The sequence below is a fragment of the Trichosurus vulpecula genome, chromosome 4, assembly GCF_011100635.1.
Source record: "Trichosurus vulpecula isolate mTriVul1 chromosome 4, mTriVul1.pri, whole genome shotgun sequence".
Classification (NCBI taxonomy): domain Eukaryota; kingdom Metazoa; phylum Chordata; class Mammalia; order Diprotodontia; family Phalangeridae; genus Trichosurus; species Trichosurus vulpecula.
Genome location: NC_050576.1, coordinates 10,925,628 through 10,947,815, shown reverse-complemented (window position 1 = coordinate 10,947,815; position 22,188 = coordinate 10,925,628). Strand labels below are relative to the sequence as shown.

At 46.9% G+C, this 22,188-nt stretch overlaps 1 protein-coding gene across 1 annotated transcript; it reads right to left on the bottom strand.

Annotated features, from left to right (window-relative positions):
- Positions 1-637: 637 nt before the first annotated feature.
- Positions 638-21,979, bottom strand: RPE65 (retinoid isomerohydrolase RPE65). Its single transcript, XM_036757586.1, has 14 exons — positions 21,969-21,979; positions 19,352-19,434; positions 13,635-13,785; positions 13,033-13,140; positions 12,792-12,933; positions 10,542-10,689; positions 9,516-9,597; positions 9,177-9,309; positions 8,957-9,096; positions 7,330-7,459; positions 5,517-5,631; positions 4,325-4,419; positions 4,109-4,220; positions 638-789 (listed from the first exon to the last, which is right to left on the bottom strand). Exons 1-14 carry the CDS (start codon positions 21,977-21,979, stop codon positions 638-640), a joined length of 1,602 nt encoding a protein of 533 aa, XP_036613481.1.
- Between the last annotated feature and the right edge of the window lie 209 nt (positions 21,980-22,188).

Genomic DNA, 22,188 nt, shown 5'->3' with positions numbered 1-22,188 from the left:
AATGATTAGCCATCATAGGCATAGATCAGAGAAGGTAGGGATGTGAGATGCCAGATCCTTTAATCCCCTCATATTTACAAACATGGACATGGAGTCCCACAGTAGAGAGTGACTTCCCCGAAGTCACACATGTGACAGTGGCAGAGGAAGGATTTAAATCCAGGACCTGAGACTCAAAATCCTGAGCTCTCTTCACCGTATCACACTGACTTCATCCACCAGGGATCTAGGACTCATCATCAAAGCTACACACAAATCAGTGGCCCCCAGAACGTGGATCTCAGACCAAGAAGAAGAAGAGTGAACACAGAGATTTGCTGAGCACACACTTTTTGCTCCTGGAATCATTTTAATGACGTCCACACTCACTAAGTGTGCCCAATATAGTCTGTCCAAGCAGGTCTTTTCTGGGATCCCCAGGGTGGTCTTTTTGAGGACAGTAAAGTGCCCAGCACATGGTATAAGATCCCCGACATTGTCTGGAAAGCTTTAGGCTGTTCTGGGAGCTTGCGGTAAAGGCCAGGTCAGGTGGCCTCAGCTCAGCTGGGTGGGACTATGGGAGCAGATGGGCTCAGCCCATGGGGACCACCAGGTCGGGTTGCTGGGGGTCTCAATAGTGGTGAAGAATGACCCAGGGTCAGGATTTTTTGAACAGCCCATGGAAGGTGACAGGGATGTTGATTTCCACTTCGGCCCTTGCGACTTCGGTCATGTCCTTGGCATTGAGGACCAGGAGGTAAGCGGGCTTCTGCCCCACCCCGGGGCTCACCACCACACTCAGAACCACTCCTGGCAATCAGAGGCAAACAGCAGGGAGAGTGGGTTAGGGAGGGGCTTATAGACCATGATGTCTCTCTGCCTCCGTTGGTGGGGGAGCTGCAGAAACAGAAAGACCCTGGTTCAGTCCTGTCTCTGACACTTGGTAACCATGTGATCATGGGTGGGCACCTCCCTGGTGCAGAAAAGGTTTCACCCTCCTGCCCCTCCCCCCCTAGGCTGACCATTCTTGTGACCCTCATTGCCTCTCAGTGTTCTGGACGATGGTCTGAACTTGTAAGCTACAGAGAAGGTGCCGCTTTGCTCTGGAGAAGAGAATTTCCTCATCTAGGTGGTACCTATACTAATGAAATCACAAGTGACAGCCAGGCCTGGAGTCAGGAATTCCTGAGTTCAAATCCAGCCCTGGACACTTTTTATCTGTGTGAACCTGGACAAGTCACTGTAAAATGGAGATCGCAGCACCTACCTCCCAGGGCTGTCGTGCCAGTCCAATGAAGCAGTATTTGGAAAGCGCTTTGCCAATTTCAGGGCACTAGCTGTCATTATTCCTCACCTCCATTATCTCTTCTGATCCTTCAAATTTGCTGGTAAAATGTGTTTTTATTAAACCTGCTTTACAGATGAGGAACTGGGCTTCAACAAGGCAAAATGGCTCACCTGTGCTCACACAGCTAGTGAGTTGCTAAGGTAGGGTTTGAATAATAATAAACGTTAATAATAAACATTAATATAGTGCCTGCTATGTACCAAGCATTGTGCTAAGATTTTTTTTTTACAATTATCTCATTTGATCCTAGAAGGTGGGTGCTGTGATTCCGTTTGTTTTACAGGTGAGGAAACTGAGGCAGAGATTAGGTGACTGAGGCTGGATTGGAACTCACATCTTCCTGATTCCAGGCTTAGTGCTCTGTGCCCTGTGGTACCCCCTAGTAGGGTTCATGACTCCTGCTGTGGAGCCCAGCTGCTAAGGACCAGGGGTCCAGGTAACAAAGGACTCCATTGCATCCCAGACTGGTGGAAATGGGTGGAGGCTTGAGGCCCTGGGGTCCTTTTTGGTGCGGGGCTCCTTCCCTTGTGGTCACTGATCACTGTCCCTCCATTATTTGGTCAAGGACCTTTGAGAATCACCAGAGCCAAAAGACTCAGTCCCACGCTTCAGGCATGGGGCAGAGTATGTGCAAATACGGAGAAGTGGGAAATGTCCATCAACACTGAAATGTGGCTCCTGATGAGCCCAAGGAGATGCGGAACAGTGGGCAAAGTGCTGAGGCTACTGGGGTCTCTGTTCATACAGCGGTTGTGGGAGGACCTCCGCTGAGCCATAAAATGAGGCTGGCCAGACTGCAGGAAGCTCCTGTTTCCCAGGGTGGAGCTTCGTGGTCTACCCTGCTCTTCTCATTCTAATAGCTTCTCACTTGATCTCACTCCTTTGTTAAGAAAAATAAGAGACCACAGACTGCATTGTAGACAGCCTTGGTCAACACCGAAGCACTAGAGACAACAGCTGTTGTGACCGTTGCCTCATCTGGGAAATGGACATAATGTTGGTACCACTGACCCCACGGAACATCATGAGGAGCCGAGGTTCTAAGAATATATGCATGGCATTTTGCAAAGTGCCTTATGAATTCTAGGCATAAGAAAGTGCTTAATAAATGCTCGGTGAATGAAGGAATGGATATTTGCCTTCCCAACTTGGCAAAAGAAAAAGCTACGGAGAACGTTCCAAAGCACAGTTCTCCTTGGGGTTTCCCGCTGGGCTCCCCTTCCCACTCTTAGACGTGTACTTGGCCACAGCATTTTAGGAGAGCCGAATGAACACTGGGGCTGGATGCCTGGGCTCTGCTCCTTGTTCCTGAGCTGCCTCGAGGGAAGGGCTGGACCTGGCAGGTCTCACTCAGCTCAACAATAAATCAATGACTATTAGGCCCTGCCCTCAAGAAGCTCACCGTCAAATGGGGAGACACCATGCACACAAATATACAAAGCAAGTTATACACAGGATAATTCAACAACAATTAACAGAGGGAAGGTACTGGCAGTGAGAGAGGTGGGGGGGAGACTTCCCACAGATGGTGAGATTTTAGTTGTCAGGGAGGCCGGTGGTCATCTGTCAGATAAGAGGGCAGAACAAGGAAATCCCAGCCCCTGGGGCTCTCACTGGACATGGGCAGTTTGGTTTGGTTCTATTGAAAGAAATCAGACTTTCAGAGTTGGAAGGGACCTCAGAGACCATTTAGTCCAACCCAGGCTTCAGACCCATGTTGTTGAGTCATTTCAGTTGTGTCTGACTCTTTGTGAGTCCTTAATTTGGGGTTTCTTTGCAAAGACACTGGAGAGGTTTGCCATTTCTTTCTCCTGCTCATTTTACAGATGAGAAAATTGAGGCAAACAGGGTGAAGTGACTTGCCCAGGGTCACACAGGTAGTAAGTGTCTGAGGCTGGATTTGAACTCAGGAAGCTGAGTCTTCCTAATTCCAAGCCCAGTGCTTTATCCATCGCACCACTTAGCTGGTGCTGTACAACCTAGGACTAGGTCATTTTTTTTGTAGGGGGAAAGGCAGGACAATTGGGGTTAAGTGACTTGCCCAAGATCACACAGCTAGTAAGTGTGTCAAGTGTCTGAGTCTGGATTTGAACTCAGGTCCTCCTGACTCCAGGGCTGGTGCTCTACTCACTGCGCCACTTAGCTGCCCCTAGGTCATTCTTTTATAACAAGAGGCACAATCACATAATATTTCCTAATAAGTGAGATGTGTTTCCCCTATCTTTGGGGGTCATCAAGATTGACCAATCATCATTATCCTCACCCCAGTTGCTACCAGCTAGATAGCACCTTGAGGTTTGCCAAGGGGGAAAGGCTGTCATTATCATCTTCATTTTACAGACGATAACACTGTGAAGGGCAGTGACTTCCCCAGGGATACCCCTGACTCCCTCCACTCCCCTCCCTCCATCTGCAATACCAACCCATTGAGCCTAGCTTTGCCTCTGGGGGCCATGGCTCCTCAGCCTATTCCCACTGCTATACCACTACCATGATACTCCTCCTAAACCTTCTATTGTCTAGGCTAAATCTCCTCAGATGCTTCCAGTGGTGGGCCTTGAAGGTCCCACCAATCCTGTTGTCCTCCTCTGGCTTCTCACCCACTCTCCAATGTCCTTCCTAAAATGGACCCTTCCCCAACTGGAAAGCCACCCTTGTGCCTGGAATGGTAAGAGTTATTCTGACTACAAAGGAAAGAATGACTGGCTCCCCCAAGTGTTGACCTGAAGACGAGATCACAGGAGGGGCACAATGTCCAGGGACATTTCTTGTCCTCCTTACCGTCATCTTCTTCCCGTGGGTCTGGGTGGGACACAAAGATGGGCTCAGATGGATAGGAGTCTGGCTCCTGCCACAGCCACATTTCTTTGGTTCTGACATTCAGCTTACAGAGCTGCACAATCAGAGAAGATGAGAAGCATGCCCATGAACATGGTCAGTTTTCCTTCAATACAAGAGCCATCTAACAGCTTCCCCAATATTAGCACCCCCAATTACCCTGTCGGGAACAAAATGGTTCAGTCCAAGCCCATATGCAAATGTGTAGGGCTTCCCACCATACTTCTGGTAATTGATTTGGGGAAACTCGAAAGCTGCAAAAAAAAAGAGAGCAAAAAATGAATGAAAATAAGGAAAGAGCATTTCTTAGTCACTCACTGTGTGCCAAGCATGGTGGGGATACAAAGAGAGGAAGGCCAGCAAGTCTGTGACCTTGAGAAGGTTCCATTCTAATGGGATGCTGTTAGAAAGCGTGAGGGGGCAGTGCCTGGGGAGCAGCTGGCTTTGGAAATGGCCTCAGATATGCCTGTGAAGTTGAATTCTGTGCAGAAATTGGGCTTCATAATAAAAGAGTAAACCAAACGAGAATCCTCGACCAAATTTAGAATTGTAATTTCCCCACCTTTTCCCAGGAGGGTCCTATTTACTTGTTTCATCCAATAAATAAAATAACCATTTAAACAAAGAGGACAGAAAATTCCAATTACTCAAGAGTTTGGGGAAAGGGGAACAAGGCCAAGAAAGCGCCACATATTATAAAATCATTCCCCTGCACCAACAGTGATGATGATGACTCCAACCCCCTCATTTTGTAGATGGGGACATGAAGCCCATGACCCACCCCAGGTCACCCAAGGAGTCAGGGCCAGAGCTGAGATTTAAACTCAGGTGATCTGATTCCAGATCTATAACTCTTTCCAGAGAAGTAAAGGCAAAATATATGAGTGGTCCTGTAGAAGGAACCCTAATTGGACTTGTTACCTGTGTGAGCTGAGCCTGAAATTTTTTTTTGTTTTCATTTATAAAATGAGGGGTTTGCCCCAAATGGCTTCTGAGGCCCAACTTCCTAGGACCGTCCAGCAGTGACTCACATTTCTAAGGCACCTTCTTCACGATGGAGTGTGAGTGTGATGCTAGCTTTGCAAATGAACCTGAGGGGCTGGAGGGATGATGAGGCTTAGCCAAAGTCAAACAGTTAGCAAACAGCCAAGACTTGACTTGAATGAGATATGAACAAGCTGGACACAGGAAGTGACCAGGGGGCAAAAGCCGTCTGAGGGCGGGAGAGGTCTCCCTTTTGCTTTGCATTCCCAACCCCGGCACGGAGCTGAGCATGCCGCAAGTGCTTGTGAAGTTAAATGCTGGTGGAGATGGGGCTCCCAGGTGTCTCCTGCAGGACCCATCTCCTCACCTTGGCGGGGCCCAGAGAAGAGGACCTCCGGCTCCAGCCAGACGGTCTCATCACTACGGAGAATGGCTGCCGCTGTGGTGTTGGGCAGACTGACCAAATTCTTGCCTGTGTCAGCCTAGGAGAAAGACAATACTGAGAGAAGAAAGCAAAATGGCGGGGCGGGCTGGGCTTGGCTCCTGTGCCTCCTTGTGCCATCGTGGCCTCCCACAGACACGCCCAGACTATGACCACGACATTCATGCCCAAGGCGTGCCAAGTGTCATCCTCACTACAGCTCTGGGAGGCAGAAATCCCCATTTTACTGATGGCTCTGTGACCCGTCCATGGCACAGATCTGGGGGTGCCCAAGGCAGGCTGGAACCCGGGGATGCCAACTCTCAAGGGTAGTGATCTTTCTATTCTACCCTGAAGCATGGAGGCTGTCCAAGGCATTGGAATGGGAGGCAGGAGAAGGGAAGGTGGTGGGGTTGAACCAAGGGGTCTCCGAACCAGAGCTAGGATTTATCCAAGCGCATTAAGGTTGCCAAGCATTTCACCAAAATTAGCTCATTTGATCCTCACGACAATCCTGGGAGAGAGGGGCTGGTATTATTCCCATTTTGCAGACGAGGAAACCGAGGCAGACAGTGGTAGAGTGTCTTGTCCAGAGTCACACAGTCACTAAGTGTCTGAGGAAGGTTTCAAACTCAAGTCTTCCTGATTCCAGGGCCAACCCTTGGATGCCTCAGAAGTCCCCCTAAGCTCCCGAAGCCCCAGAGGCTAGGGAGAAGTCCTATTATAACTGCAGTTTCCCTAAGAATGTTCTTGGGTACTGTGTCTGTGTATCTATCTATCTATCTATCTATCTATCTATCTATCTATCTATCTATCTATCTATATCTATCTATATCCATATCCATATATAATATAAAATACTATATCCATATATATAATTCAGATTATATTTGAGAGAACTATAATTAGGGTATATGTATTTGGATTGCATGTATACATACATAGGTGCATGTACATGTATTTAGCTATATATGCATACATGTATCAATGCGTTTGGGTTTCTGTGTGGGGAGAGAGACAGAGACAGAGACAGAGCGAGACAGAGACAGACACACAGAGAAACCGAGAGACAGAGACAGAGCACTAAGGAGCTGGATTGGGAGGTAAGAAGACCGGGTTTAAATCCTGTCTCTGACATTCCTTACCTGTGTGACCGGGGCATGTCGTATGATCATAGAAGAAAGGTTTAAAGCTAGAAGGAGCCTTAGAGGCCAAGTCCAACCCCCTCATTTTACAGCTGAGGAAATTGAGCGTCGGAGGGTTAAGTGACTTGGCTAGGGTCACACAGCCAGTGTTTGTGGAGCAGCTCCCTAGGAGTCTCACACCTTGGCCTCCTGAATGCTTTCTTCACAAAAGGAACAGGAAGGGGCTGGACCTGGCTAGCACCAAGTATAACAATAGAAAGAAATAAAGACTTCTATTGGAATAGACATGAAGCCATCCCCCAACGGCATATCTGTGTGTGGTTATTAGGACAAACACTGAACAAAAGGAAAGCTGACAACAAGCCCCTCCAAGCCCATGGACTTTAGTAGGGGAGTCCTAAGTCCGACATTTCTTGAAGTGACTTGGCCAAGGAGGTCATGAGCCTCGGAGGCAGGATTGGATTCCCAGGCCCTGGGGCTCCATTCACTGTGTCTGTGCCTGGAACCTTGAAGTTCAGGACCACCCCCTCCCTCCAGCCCCCGTGGGGAAGGGAAGCCAGCCGACCATTTCAGGGCCGTGCACCTGACCCCTGGAGCTCCACTGGCCAAGTTACCTTGTTGATGGTCAAGGGAAGGACGTATCTCCGCACTTCAGGCTGGGGAGCTTTCGTGGCATTTCTTTTGACCTCCTCCCAGTTCGCCCGTAAATTGGCCAAATACAAGTAATTATAAACGAACTCAAATCTGTCAAGGGAAGAATTCCAACATGACCACAACAGCAGCAAACACGTGAAAGGTGCTTTATTCTTCACCAACTGCTTGGTGTCCCTTGGCCAGCCTCACACGTGCCCTGTGAAGCCGGGACTGGTTTTATCCCCTTTTCATAGAGGCAAAACTGAGGCTGAGAGGGGGTGTGCCGTTGGGCATGGAAACGTCGGAGGACACAAAGGGAGTGCAAATCTTCTTGGCTCACAGAATCCCCTGACTGCCTTTGAAGAAGTTACAGGCAATGTCTGAGGTGATCCCTGACTCTAAGATGCAGACAGAGGTCCATATTCTGCAACATGGAGCTGGTGTAGGGCCATGGGGATGATGCCCCCTTGGACAGCCCACTTCTCACTTTCTCCAAGCCCTAATACCCAGTCTTCATAAGCCGCCTTGGCCAAAACGATCCTGGTAGCCAGTCTCCTGGCGGCTAACATCTCCAAATTTAGGGAGGTTGATGTTCAGATGACAGGTGCACAATCCCCTGCCAAGTCTGAATTCTACATCTGGGTCACAGTCCTTCTCCTTTCCCCCTTACTGCCATGCACCAAGATGAGCTGTCACGGAAGAAAACAGAGCAAACCATTCTAGGAATCCTACTAGCTGCTGACTCCACAGCATCTGAAGGCCAGCAACGTTCTTTAGGTGGGTTATTTCATTTGATCCTCACAACAACCTATAAGGTATGTACTGTTATTATCTCCTGTTAACAGAAGAGAAACTGAGGCTGGGAGCAGCTGAATGACTTGCCATGGATTGCCTAGGAAGTCAGCGTCTGAGGCAGGATTTGAAGTCAGGAGCCCAGCCCTCTATCTGCCGCCCTGCCTCGCTGCTGTGCTGCCTCGCTAGCTTGTGGCCCTTAGGGTACAAGCCACAGACAGTGACCCGCTTGGGGACGTCTCTAGGAAAACAGCTCTATCTACTTGAACAAATCACTTAAACTTCAGGTGAGTGACTGGAAGGTGAATGTGGTTACTGGAATTCAGTTCCGTGATCTGTAAAACCAGAGTGTTGAACAAAATGGCTCCTCAGGTTCCCTCCAGCTCCATGACCCTACAGTATTCCTAAGATGCTGAACTTCCTTAGGCGTCAGTTTTCTCATCTATAAAATGAGGGGGTTGAGTGAGATCAAGTGTTCTTAACCATTTTGTGTACTGGACCCCTTTGGTGAAAGTCCATAGAGGCCTATAGAGCCCTGCTTAGAATTGTGTTATTAAATGAATAAAATAAAGTACATAGGATTACAAAAGGAACCAATCATATTGAAATAATTATCAAAGCATACTTAACAAACAGCTCAGGGCCTGCAGGGAGAGAGTGCCTGGGGTGGACCAGGAGATTCCAGCTCTAGAGAGAGAATCTCCAGCTTCCAGGAGAACGAGAGGCCCCCAGGACCCCTTTGACAGCTGTGGGGCCCCGGGCATGGTGACAATCCCCTGCCCTCCACCCCCCAACCCTGGCACCTTTGTCTCATACCCTTTCCAGCAGCAGAGGTCCACGATCAGGAAGTTACCCTCTTCATATGTGTTAATGTGATGGAAGAGGTTAAAGGAGGATGTTCTGTATTTGTTGTTGAGGTATTTGCCTCGTCTTTTATCAGCCACGTGAAGCCACACCTTGCAAAGTGGGAAGAGAGTTAGAAGGGACCCCTGGATTAACCCCCCAAAGTGACCGGCTTAGCGAGCTCGGCGCCTACCCCCATGGTTTCATTGGACTCAAAGCAGTCCATGTAGTTGGCTCCCCAGAGGGTCCAGGAGGAGAGGAACTTCAGTAGGTTGATTTTGACGGGCGTTTCCACAAAAACGATGTAATTCGGAGTCAGCCCAAAACTACAGAGAAACACAATGGGAGTGTGTGAGGCGGGAGGGCTGCTGCACATGGGCAGAAATAAACACACACTCATAGAGTTGACTTGGAGAGGAAGGGCCTAATTGACTCCAGGGAAATACTGCATTCAGCTTTGATCCAAGGCAGGAAAAACCCTAAAACTGCTTCCTTTCTCCCTCTGGAATACTGAGGAGGGCTCTTGACTTACCTGTGGACATAAGATGGCTTCAGCCGATCACTGCAAGGAAACTGAACGACCACCTCAGACTTGTTTATTGGGTCTTCTTTGTCTAAAATAAAGGCATTTTCATAAGGCCGTTGCAGAATCTCTTGTGAAGAAGTCATTTCAAGAATTTAAAATTATGTGTGCAAGAAAAGTACGTTTTCAGCTTGTGTTTTGCAGAGCTTATTCTGGGCCAAAACCACTTGTTTACGAAGACATTTCCCCTCAACTTTCATCAGTTCTGTTTTCTTCTTTCTCTTCAGACTGTCTTAAAGCTGGGCTCACCTCCACCGGAACTGTCATAATCAGCCTCTGGTTCAGTGTTGTCTTTTCCAGACCATTTCTCACACAACAGCCAACCTGACATCCCTAAAATATGGATCTGACCTGATTTCCTCCCTTCCTCCATCCCGCTCAAAAGTCTTCAGTGGCTCCCTAGGTCACCTGACATTTAAATCCCTCCCTCCCGCAGGTCCGACTTCCTCTGAGTATCGATATGACTTCTCTCCACGCACTCTCTAGTCCGGTCGGACCAGCCCAAACGCACCGTTCTATCTGTGCTGATGGTCCACCATGGACAGGAAGCATCCATAGTCCTCAGCTCTGCCTCGTAGGGTTCCTGCTCAGATGCCTCCTCCCCTGGGATCCCACCAGCGGTCAGCACCTCTCTCTTCTGAAATTACTTTGTATTACCCCGCATTTACTGCCTGTATGTGTAGAGCGTAAGCTCCTTCAGGGCAGGAGCGGTTTTGGCTTTACTTTGTAGGCCCAGGGCCTAGTACGGTTAATCCATAATAAATGGTCATTGAACTGAACTGAAACTTCGACCCAACAGACAAATTTCCAGCGAAGCCACTGAGTCCTCCAGGGAATCAAAGGAGACTCGCGGTTCTGCAAAGTGCCCAGGCCCAGCCCCGAGACCATAGACACAGGCCCATCCTCCTGTGGCCCTGACTCATTTCTCGCACCTGGCCAAGCTGAACTAAGGAAGGCTGCAGCTTGTGGGTGTACCTGCTTGCAGGGGAGGAATCCGGACGATGTTATAAGCAATAGAAAAGTTCTTTCCAAAGCAGTTGCCAATGTTATAAACAGTTCCATCGTTTTCAATGTGGGGGTGAGCTGATGCACCATTGACAGAGATGTAGTTGCAAAGGTCGACCTACAGGAGAGGAAATGCCATGGGTTACTAAGCCAATGCCAATCAAACTCTACTTCGTGGAACTCTGGAAGAACAAGAGGTTTGAAACCTCAAGGAAAATAATGAAAAGGAAAAAAAGTGTAGTGGAAGGGAAATATGCCATCTAGACTTTATATTAGGTTATAAAGCAATAATTGTCAGCACTGTTTCGTACAAAAGTACAGTGGAGAGAGCATTCTATTTAGAGTTGGGAGACCTAAGCTCAAACCCTTCCTCTGAGATGTGTTACTCAAGTCATGTTGGGCAAGTCATTGGATTTCTCTTGACTTCAGTTTCCTTATATGTGTAATAAGGAGATCAGACTCCACGGCCTCTCTGGACCCCTTTTTGTCTAGACTGATGATCCTGTTTTCTCTTGGCTCTAGACAAGCAGGAATCAGAAATAACTGAACCCAATAACGCAGAATTTAGAGAAATCTGAGAAGACAAAGTATTTGGGAAAGAATTCCCTAGTTGGCAAGAGCTTTTTGGAAAACTGGAAGGTAATTTGGCAGAAATTAGGTTTAGACTGACACATTATACCACATACCACAATAAGATTAAAATGAGTGTGAGCTGAATACAAAAAGTCATATCATAAAAACATCAGAAGAGATTAAACTTGTGTTCCTTTCACAACTCTGGCTAGGGGGAAAAGGCATGAAAGACATCCCCCCCGCAAAGATCCTTTGGTTGAAACTCTTATGTGAAGAACATCACTACTGGTAAGCTAAAAAGGAAAATCTTCCCCTGAGCATCAAGCACTTTTGATTAGTGTCTGACATCCAAGATATACAGGGAACTAAAAGCTTTTCTCCATAGAGAACTGGTCAAAGAATGTGAACAAATAGTTCTCGAAACAAGGATTGCAAACTATTTATACTCATGTGAAAGACTGTTCAAATTCACTAATAACAGTAAGAAATACTAATGAAATTCTCTGAGGTGAGATTCAGCCAATATGCAGCAAATTGGAAGATGAAAAAAATATGAAAAACATTAATGTTGGAGGGGGTGTGGAAAGACAGAAATGCTAACATATGGTTGGTGGAGCTGTGAATTAGCCCAGACATTTTGTAAAGCAATTTGGAATGATAGTGTGACAAAATGGCCATACCCTTGGACCTAGAGATCCTTTGACCAAGGAGGTCAAAGACAGAAGGGTCTCATTTATATCAAAACAGTCCCAGCAGTACTTTCCATGAAAGCAGAGTATTGGAAACAGAATAGTTGTCCATATACCATAGGGTTTTTGTGAGGATCACATAATTGTTACTTAACATGTAATTCTGCCTTACTGATGGAATACTTCTAAGACTATCTTCCTGGCATAGTACAGAGCCTGGACTCATTTCATTAATGAACTGTTAGTCTTTCAGACCTGCCCATTTTATTCTGAATTCTGAGTTCTAAGTTCTATGGTCAAATGTGGACCTTGGATTCAAATCCAATCTCTGATGCTTAGTACCTGTGTGACCTCACATGTGTCACTTACATTTTCTCTACCTTGATTTTTTTTAATTTCTAAAATAAGGGTGTTGAACTAGATGGCCTCTGAGGGTCTTCCCATTTCTGATCCTATGAGTTGATCCTCTGTGATGCTGTTGGTTAAGAACCAGTAAGTTTGCATGGCCTGGTGTCAATGAATATAGCCTCACCTGAGCACAGGAGAGATTCCCTAATTCCATCCTACTTACAAGAGAGCTTATAGATCTTCTTTTTTTTTAGGATCCCATAAAGAATTAAATCTTTCCTTTTTTGAAGCAATTTTTAATGGATTTGTATATTTGCTATTGAACCAGCAATTTTCCCCAGAGCATTGTTATATAGTACAATAGAGGGCTGATCTTATAGTCAGGAAGACCTGAATTCAGATGCTGCCTCTGAACCATACTTGCTGAGGTACCTTGGGCAGTTCTTTCAACCTCTTGGTGACCCAGTCATCTCTCTAAAACTATAAGCTACATAGGAGGTGCCAATATGCGTGAGCAGAGGGAATTTCCCCACTGGGAGCTGTCCATGCAGATGAAATCTCAGTCTAGAAACAAACTAAAAATGAATTTAACTAAAGCACAAAGTTCCACCTGCTTAATTGTCTCCAGAGTCTCCGGGTTGATCTTGGTTATGAAGTTCGTCTCGGTGCAGGCATAGTAATCTTCCCCCACGGGGTAGATGTTAACAAGGGCATTATCGGTGACCTCCACTCCTCGGAAGTAAGAAAAAAACCTACAGAAGCAAGTGAAGGATGAGTCTCACGGCTCTCCCTTGAGTGAGACCAGCAGAGCTAAGCAAGAACAGAAGAGTAGAAAGCGCTGTCCTGGTCACCTGGAGAAGATGTTTTTGCACGGATCAGGGAAGGCGCAGGTGCCAAATTCCGTCAGGACGATCCTTTTCTCTGTCATGGCTCTTACATAGGCGTCCGTGCGGACGAACCTAGAGAAGGGCAAGGAGCACATTGCCTGAAGGAGCACATTGCCTGAACTGCATGGACAGACATGGGGGAGTCTCCGTGTGGCCCTGAAAGGCCTCATTTGTGCTCCCACCCTCTGAATTAGAAAGAAGAGGGATGAATGAGGACCATCCGCCGGAATTAGATTGAACAGGCCAAGAGCCTCATGTAGATGGACGTTGCCTCCTTTTTTAAGGGAGCACTCCCTAACAATGGCCACTGAGTCAAAATGGAAAGGAGCGAGCTTATTTAAGCTTTTACAATTTTATCTAATTTGGTCTTTACTATAACTGCATGTATTATTACCCCTATTTTATCCTTGAGGAAACTGAGGCAGGCAGAGGTAGAGTGACTTGGCCAGGGTCACACAACTAGGAAGTGTCTGAGGCTGGATTTGAACTCAGGGCTTCCCTCCTGACTCCAGGCCCAGGGCCCTACCACCTGCCTGTGATCCTCTAGGCCTTCCACACTCACTTACCTTCTATGATACGTGACCCGGCCTTCCTTAAAGTCAAACTTATGCAGAAGGGCTTGGCCATCAAACAGATGGTAAAACGGCTCACTTCCAACTTCAAACAGACCAGGCCCACATCGAAGGAGGCTGCCAGTGAGCCATGGTGGGATTCTGCCTACGATGAAGGGGGACAAGAGCAAGCCCTGATGAGTCCCTGCTCGAGTCAAAACTGAGGACCCCTGCTTTAGATTAGAGTGTGACCTCCTTGAGGGCAGACTGTCTTTTGCTTCTTTTTTGTATCCCCAAAGCTTAGCACAGTGCCTGGCACACAGTAGGAGCCTAATAAATGTTTATCGATCATTGACTGATTGACCTGCTGAACCCTTGGGGCTAAGATGGTGGTGCCCGGACAAGGCACAGAGCTGTGAAGCTGGACTGCCCATGAAGACCGACTGCCCATTAGTAGCACTAAGGGAGAAGCCCACAGCATACTGGAAGGGATCCGCCGAAGTGGGTTAGGGGACCCTTTCTTGCCCTTAGCTGGCTCGCTGGCAGTGAAGGTGCCCAGGCTGGAGGCAGCTGTGGAGCGTGGCCCTGAGGGCCCAGAATCACAGAGGACCAGAGGTGGGACCCCGAGGTCCTCTGATGTGAGCCTCTCACCTAGTTGTGATGAGGAAGTGTCTATGCACACAGCTCGTTAAGGAGATACAGTGAGGGCAGGGGGGTGGGAGCAGCCCAATCAGTCTGTGGACGCCTCGGGTTTTTCCGGGTTTTGTGCAAAGGCCAGCAGGAAATGCCTCCTAAACTTTAGTAGGGGCAGGCACGTAGTTGGCACCTCTCACATATGTGTTGATCTGCCCCGAATCTCTGGGCACAGGAAGACAAAAGGGGGCAGATAAATGGGATGGACAAAAGGGCCGAAGGACAGAGAGAGAGAGAGGCGGTGAGGCGTGAGCAGTGCCCGGCATAAGCCAATGCGCTCAGCCCGAGTCCACTTGTCTCTTGACCCCCAATTACTCTGTCCACTTTTAGGGGGCACTTTGAATTTCAGAATGAGGCTTGCAGTCCCTAAAATAAGATGTGATCCAAAAAGTGGGGTGTGGCACCTCAGGGCTTCCTCCTCTCACAGTCTAGGCAAAGGGAGAGGGGGTCTGGGCAGCCCTCTGTCAGAGTGTGGGTCTACACTTTAGACAAGTGGCAGCGCGGGGCAGCAGGGAGACTGCTTATGGCCTATGATCCTATGGATATTTCAAAGGGAAGCCCATCTTTGCTTGACAGGAGGGGAAGGACAAAGGACAAAGAGCAGGATGGTAAGACCTCAGAGGGATGTTTGGTCCAAGCACTTCATTTGACAGATGAGGAAACCGCGACCTATGGAGCTTCTTTTGGCTTGTCCAATGTAGCAAATGTCAGAGGCAGAAGTCAAACCCAGATTCCTTTTTATCATTGCTCCAAGGCTTGCAAAACCCTGTATGTGCCCTATGTTATTTCAGCCCCAAGACAATCATATTAGGGAAGTGCAGTGACTACCTCCTTCGGGTTCTCATTCCTGAAGAGGCAGAGGGCAGTAGATAGAGCTATGACCTAACACTCAGGAAGATCTGGGTTCAAGTCCTGCCTCGGACATATAACTGGCTGTGAGACCTGGGCAGCTCTGGCCCACACTGGTAGCACTTTTCTCACTAATTGCTCCCTACTGAGACACAATCCTGAAGTATGGCTCTGCCCCCTCCCAGAAGGTCCTCTATCCCATTGGGCAGCTGAGGAAATTGAGATTCAGATGAAACGACTTGCCCAGAATCATTGTGCCCAGTGCCAAGACAAACCCAGGAACTATGTGAACAGAGCTACAAATCACGTTTTCACGCAAATAAAGTCAGACCTAAACAATTGAAAAACTATTAATTGCTTATGGGAAGGCCAAGCCAACATAATAAAATAATGATTTTGTCTAAATTAATCTGTTCAATGCCATGCCAATCAAAATACCAAAAATTATTTTATAGAGTTAGACAAATAACATTCGTCTGAAAGGACAAAAGGTCAAGAGTAGCATCGAGAGAGTCAATGAAAAATGTGAAGGCCAGCAGTCTGGCTGTGTTGGATCGCAGATTGTATTATAAAGCGGTAATTACCTAAAGACTCTGCTACTGTCTAAGAAATAGAGTGTGCATCAGTGGACTAGATTAGGTACACAATACGTTATAGTAAATGGCCATAGTAATCTAGCATGTGATAAACCCCAAAGATCCAGGCTTTGGGGACAAAAACTTATTATTTGACAAAAACTGCTGGGAAAGAGGAAAAACTGTGACAGAAACTAGGTACAGACCAACATCTAAAACTGTATACCAAGATAAGGTCAAAATGGGTACATGATTTACACATAAACAGTGATACCATTAGCAAATTAGGAGACCATGGTCCAGTCTATGGATAAGGGAAGAATTTGGGACAAAATAAGATATAAAGAGCGTTATGAAATATGAAACAGATAATTGTGATTGTACAGAACCAAAAAGGTTTTGCACAAACAAAACCAATACAATCAAAATTAGAAGGAAAGCAGAAAATTGGGGAAAAAATTTGTATCAAGTAACTCTGATGAAGGCTGCATTTCTCAAATATATAGAGAACTGAGTTAAATGTATCTGGATACAAATCATTCCCCAGTTGATAAATGGTCAAAAGATATGAACAGACAGTTTTTAGACAACCAAAGCTATCTATGCTCATATGAAAAAATGCTCTAAATCACTAGTGATTAGAGAAATGCAAATTAAAGCAACTCTGAGGTGCCACATCATACCTATCAGACTGGTTAATATGACAAAAAAGGAAAATGATAAATGTTGGAGGTGATGTGGAAAAACTGGGACACTAATGCACTGTTGGTAGAACACTGAACTTATCCAACCATTCGGGAGAGCAATTTGGAATAATGACCAAAGAGCTAGGACACTGTGCATGCCCTTTGATCTAGCAATACCACTGTTAGGTCTATGTCCCAAAGAGATTACAAAAAGAGGGTGGCAGGGTGGGGGAGGGGAAGTACCTATTGTACAAAAATATTTATAACAGCTCTTTCTGTGGTGGCTAGGAATTGGAAATTGAGGGGATGCCCATCAATTGGGGAATGGTGGAACAAGTTGTGGTCTGTGATTGTGATGGCATATTATTGCGCTGTAAGAAATGACAAGAAGGAGGATTTCAGGAAAACCTGGAAAGACCTACATGAACTGATGCAAACCAAAGTGAACAGAACCAGGAGAATGCTGTACACAGTAACAACAATTTTGTATGATGAATAACTGTGAATGACTTAACTATTCTTGGCAACACAATGATCTAAGACAGTCCCAAAGGACTCATGATGAAACCTGCTATCTGCCTCCAGAGAAAGAACCGATAGTGACTGAATACAGATTAACCTCTTTTTTTTTGCCTTCCTTCCTTCCTTCCTTATTAGTTTGACTCTTCTTGTACAAAATGACTAATACAGAAATATTTTACATGATTACACTTTATAACTTATATCAGACTGCCTACCATCTCAGGGAGTAGGAAGAGGGATAGAATTTGGAATTCAAAACTTTAAAAAAATGCTAAAATTGTTTTAACATGTAATTAATTGGGGAGTGTGTTGGCAACCAAAAATGGGCTCCTTAGCACTTAGTCAACAAGTGCCCTTGACTAGTTTGGCTTTTTCCCCTGAACTGAACGCTGTTTGTATGTCGGATTGGAGTAAGCTTGTCGGCCCCTTCACCTTGCTTCCCTTGCTTAAGCTGATGGAAAGAACCTGTGCTTTCCCCGGCGTACCCTACACCCCCCCGCAGAAGCCGGATGGTTAAAAACAGCTTCCGTTGGAGCCAGAGGCTGCCACAGCCACAGCCACAGCCGAAGCTGAAGCAGGAGCTGCCAGTAGCAGAGCTGACTTACGGGAGGAAGCTGAACAAGGACTTGAAGCCAGTGGGTAATCTTTTTACCATAGAGGGGGAAGCATGATTTTGTTTTACACCATCATGCTTCTCTGTAGCCTCCTGGTTACTCTTGTAAGGCATACTTATTGGGCCCGGAAGCTTTTGATCCATATGTCAAAATGGGGATGCTGGTTCATGGGTTGGTTACTGTGGAGCCTAAATATATGCTTTGATTCTTCTGCCTCCTACTTTGAGAGTTTCTTATATCCAGCGGTTCCGAACCTTTCAGACATATATATGATCCTCTTTGAGATTATAAACTCTGCCCTCCTAATACAGGGAGAAAATTCAATATTATTTTAAAAATAAAAATAATTTTAAAAAGATGCTTTAAAAAAATAAATGACTTGTCCAGGGTCATACACAGAGTTAGTAAGCTGGAGGCTGACATGTCATTTGAGCTCAGGTCTCCCTGGTTGTCTTGATGGCAGCTATTGTTGCTGGTATCCTTTGGTTGGGGGTAAAGTTGATGTAATTCTCACAAGTTTGAAGCTGAAAACGTGGATTATGTCCTTCGGTTCCAGTTAAATGTGGGGTGGGAAAGAGGCAAGGTCTTTGTTTCCTATGAAGACAGCACTTCCCCTGGGGCTTCTGTAGGGCCACGAAGGTAAAGGGGAGCCCTGACTTCTCTGTGGACCTGGCCCTGCTGGGATGTTTGTAGAGAACCCTGCTGTTTACCCAGGGTTTCCACAGACATCGATTCAGCTGGTCCCTGAAATGGGGCTGGACAAGCATCCCAGGATTCTCTAGACAGGCTCCCAGATTGTGAGATGGAAGGAACCTGCCTACCCACCCCACCCTGCCACCTTCTTTTCCAGATGGGGAGGTTGTGGGATTTGTCCAAGGCCACAGAGAAGCCAGGATTGACCTTAGTCCTATGACTATAAACCCAACCCATTTTCCAGACTCATTTGTGAAATGGGCCTTTGTATTCCCATTTTATATTTCATATACAAAGATAATCAAGTCTGCGGAAGGTGAATGACTTGTCCAGTGCCACAAAGATACAGAGAACTGATATCATAACAATGGGGATAACAACAGCTGTTATTTACAGCGCTCTGCCTTTGTTACCTCATTGTATTTTCTCACCCATTCTGGGGCTGACGTGCTTGGCTGTAGGCTGTAGCCTCACTTTACGCATCAGGAGACTGAGGCTGCCTAGGTTAAGTGATTGGCACAGAGTACCTCAGCTGCTAAGTGTATGAGGCTGGATTCGAACTAGGGCCCTTCTGCCAGGACTCCTGATGGCCACCGCAGCTTCTCCCACAGCCCTGCACAGCCCCATCTCCCATAGCATCCGAGGCCCACCAAGCGACACTCGAAGTTTCACCTGAGGTCTGATGCGTGCCCTCCTCCGATGGACATGGGGCTTAATGATGATGAAGACCTGCATTTCTCCAGTTCAGCATCTTGCACGACTTTGGGCACTGACCCTTCCCTCCCCAGCCTCAGTTTACTCTTGTAAACAGATGAAGTTGTTCTGGATGAGCTTTGAGTTCCCTCTAAACCTGTGACCCCACAGTCCTGCTTCTAAATCAAAGGTATTTCCCAGAGGCTCTTTGTTAATCCCATTATGATGTTCCTTTGAGATCACTTCTATGACAAGTGGTCTCCATTTTCTAGATTAAGAGAGAGTAGCCAGGTCAGACGCGATGTGCCCCTCCTAAAATGCCCGGGTTCCTTTATTCCTTTCTGCATGCCCTGCTCTCTGGGAGACCTGCCAGTCAACGGGGGAGGGGACAAAGCGGGGGGACACACCTCGGACGTGAGCTGGGAGTGGTGAAGACAGCTCTTCCACGGTTTCAAAAAGCTTCCTGTAGCCTCCAGCTGGGTGCTCGACTCTGAAATGGGTCAAGAGTCAGGAATAAGCCAATGTTACTTCCCAAAGAAAACCCAGAGAAAGAAGCCCGACCTGGGGGTGGAGGTGGGGTGGGGAGGGGTTGAGGAGGCCATCCTGTGCCATATTCCAAAGTTTTATCTTCAGCACGAGGTTGAGGTCTGGCTGGGAAGCCTCCAGCCCCTGGAAGGAGGAGAATGGTCAGTGTTCAGGTGAGTGAGTGGAAAACCAGAGATGTCCTTTTGGTGCCAATGGAGAAGATCTTAGAAATTCTTCCACGTGGCTGTGACCATCATAATTCACAGCTCTACTCACATCATTTCTCTGGGAGTCAGTTTCCTCTTCCGTCAAATGAGGGGATTGACCAGATGACCCCTGCATGGACAGCTCTTTCTTGGGCAGTCAGTCTGGGGAAGTCTGGGGACTCCTCACAATCACGTTTTTAAATAATTAAAGTAAATGCTCAGTGTCATTAGAGGTGAGTGAGAATAAAGATCTTTTTATTCCCATCCAAGTTCACAGACTCCCTGAAATCTACTCACGGAAGCCTTAGGAGTTGTGCACCTCAGCTTAGGAGACCTTACCCTGATTGGATGCAAGTCTTAAGTGTCATTTAATGGGAAGAAGATTGGGTTCTGAGTCAGAGGACCTGGAGGCAGATGCATCCTCTTCCCATTACTGCCTGTGCAACTTGGGCAGGTCACTTCCCTGCTCCTGGCCTCAGTTTCCACATCAGTGAAATGGCAAGGTTGGCCTGAATCAGAGGTGTCAGATTCAAATAGAAACAGACCCTGCAGCTGCATCTTGACTTGGAAAGCCACAAATTAATACTATCTATGTTGTATTTTTGTAAATTTATTTTGCTAATATTTTCCAGTTACATTTAAATGTGGTTCTGCCAACTCAGGAGTGTTATGAGTTTGAATGTTGGCCCCATGTTTGACCCCCCTGGTCTGGGCAACCTCCCAGGCCCTTTTCAGCTCAAGATTCATGATGTCAGGATCCAAAAGGTCAAGTAGCTTATCCCAAGGTCACCATGCTAGTAAAGGCACAAGTGGGTCCTGAAACCAGACCTCTTGCCTCCAGGCTTAATGCTCTTAATGCTCTGCCCATGCCCCTGGCCCTTCCCGAGGCTCTCCCAGAAGTGAAGTCAGCAGGAGGAATGGCTGCTTTTCTACCTTGCCTCTGCTCTAGGACTTAATGATGCAGACGGTCCCTCCTTTGAGCCCCAAGTCACTGCCCTCCCTACATCTCATGCTCCCTGTCTGTAGAGTGGCGATGCCGCCACCGATCATCCCAATGAAGAGCTAAGCTTTCTAGACTGTTTCAGAGTTTGCACAGAGATTTGAGAATATCACCTTATTTGATTCTCAATACAACCCCGGGACATAGACACAGGTGAGGAAGATGAGGCAGACTGAGGTGAAGTGACTTGCCTAAGGTCACACAGCTAGCAAGCGTCTGAGGCAAGATTTGAATTCAGGTCTTCCTGACTCTAGGCCCAACATTCTATCCATTTTGCCATCTAGCTCTGGGTATGTATGTATATGAATGTTTATATTTATACACACACATATAAACACACACATCTGTGGCAATGTATATATATATATGTGTGTATATATATATATATACATATATATATGCATATACATTTTTTTGTTCAGTCATTTGGGGTTTTCTTGGCAAAGACACTGGAATGGCTTGACATTTCCTTCTCCAGCTCGTTTGACAGATGGGGAAACTGAAGCAAACAGGGTTCAGTGACTTACCCAGGGTTGCACAGCTAGTGAGGGTCTGAGGCTGAATTTGAACTCAGGAAGATGAGTCTTCCTGACACTCTTATCTTTTGCTCCTCCTAGTGGCCTTTCTGTTTCTCTGTCTCTATATATTTGTATCATCTACTTCACTGGGATGTTGTGAGAATCAAGTTAAATAGTCTTTGTAAATCACAAAGCCTTATATAATGTTGTCTTTTCTCGTAAGGCTCAGAGACCTGGAGCTGGGAGGAGCCTCAAAACAGGCCCAGAGACTAAGAGATCTGGCCAAGGTCACACAACATCTGAGGTCACGTTTGAATCCAGGTCCTCTGACTCAAGAGCCAATGAGTTTTCCCTTTTCCCATTCTCATCCTCATCATCTATATAATGGAAGACATGGTGGCAGCAGCAGCTGCACTCAAGGCCCCTTCTGCCTCTGAGATTCAGGAGTTTATTTTTAATGGAAAAGCCTGCAGACCAACCCTGTCCTCCCTTGCCCCTACCAGCCTCCTCACCTGGGCCGGTGCTACATTCCCTGATCGGCAGGGAAGGTGCTTCCTTGTCTTTTGCTTGTTCTAAGATGCACATAAGTCCTTGTACCTTCACAACAGAATCCCGTAAAGTCCATTCCACTTCAAAGAACTGGAAAAAGACTGTCTCCAAAGACCCCTGACAACACAGCCTGCTGCTGCCCTCCCTCAGAAGAAGGCTGCTGCCCCAGTGCCAGCCCCCATCTTCCACTCCAGAGGTGAAAATAAAGCCTCCCGCAGCTACTTACTGGCTAGACATGTTCTCCAGATGGGTGGACAGAGTGGTGCGGCAGCAGGGGCACAGTGAAGATGCCAGGGTTCAGGCTGTCCTATTTATGTGGCTGTTAAGTCCTCCTGAAAGGAGGTAGAGCTTTGGAGAAAACCCCTCAACCAGTCATAGGGGGAGGGTGAACAGAGGCTGCTTTCACCCCTCAAGTCCTCCTAATGCTCTTGAGCTGTTCCCATGGC

What these genes read in the sequence shown, in the direction of transcription:
- RPE65 (XM_036757586.1), bottom strand. An exon ending in AAGCCATCTTATGTCCACAG is followed by an intron (nt 9,310 to 9,515) that starts GTAAGTCAAGAG and finishes GTTTCTCTGTAG; the next exon opens with TTTTGGGCTGACTCCGAATT. An exon ending in TTCCCTTGACCATCAACAAG is followed by an intron (nt 5,632 to 7,329) that starts GTAACTTGGCCA and finishes TCTTTCTCCTAG; the next exon opens with GCTGACACAGGCAAGAATTT.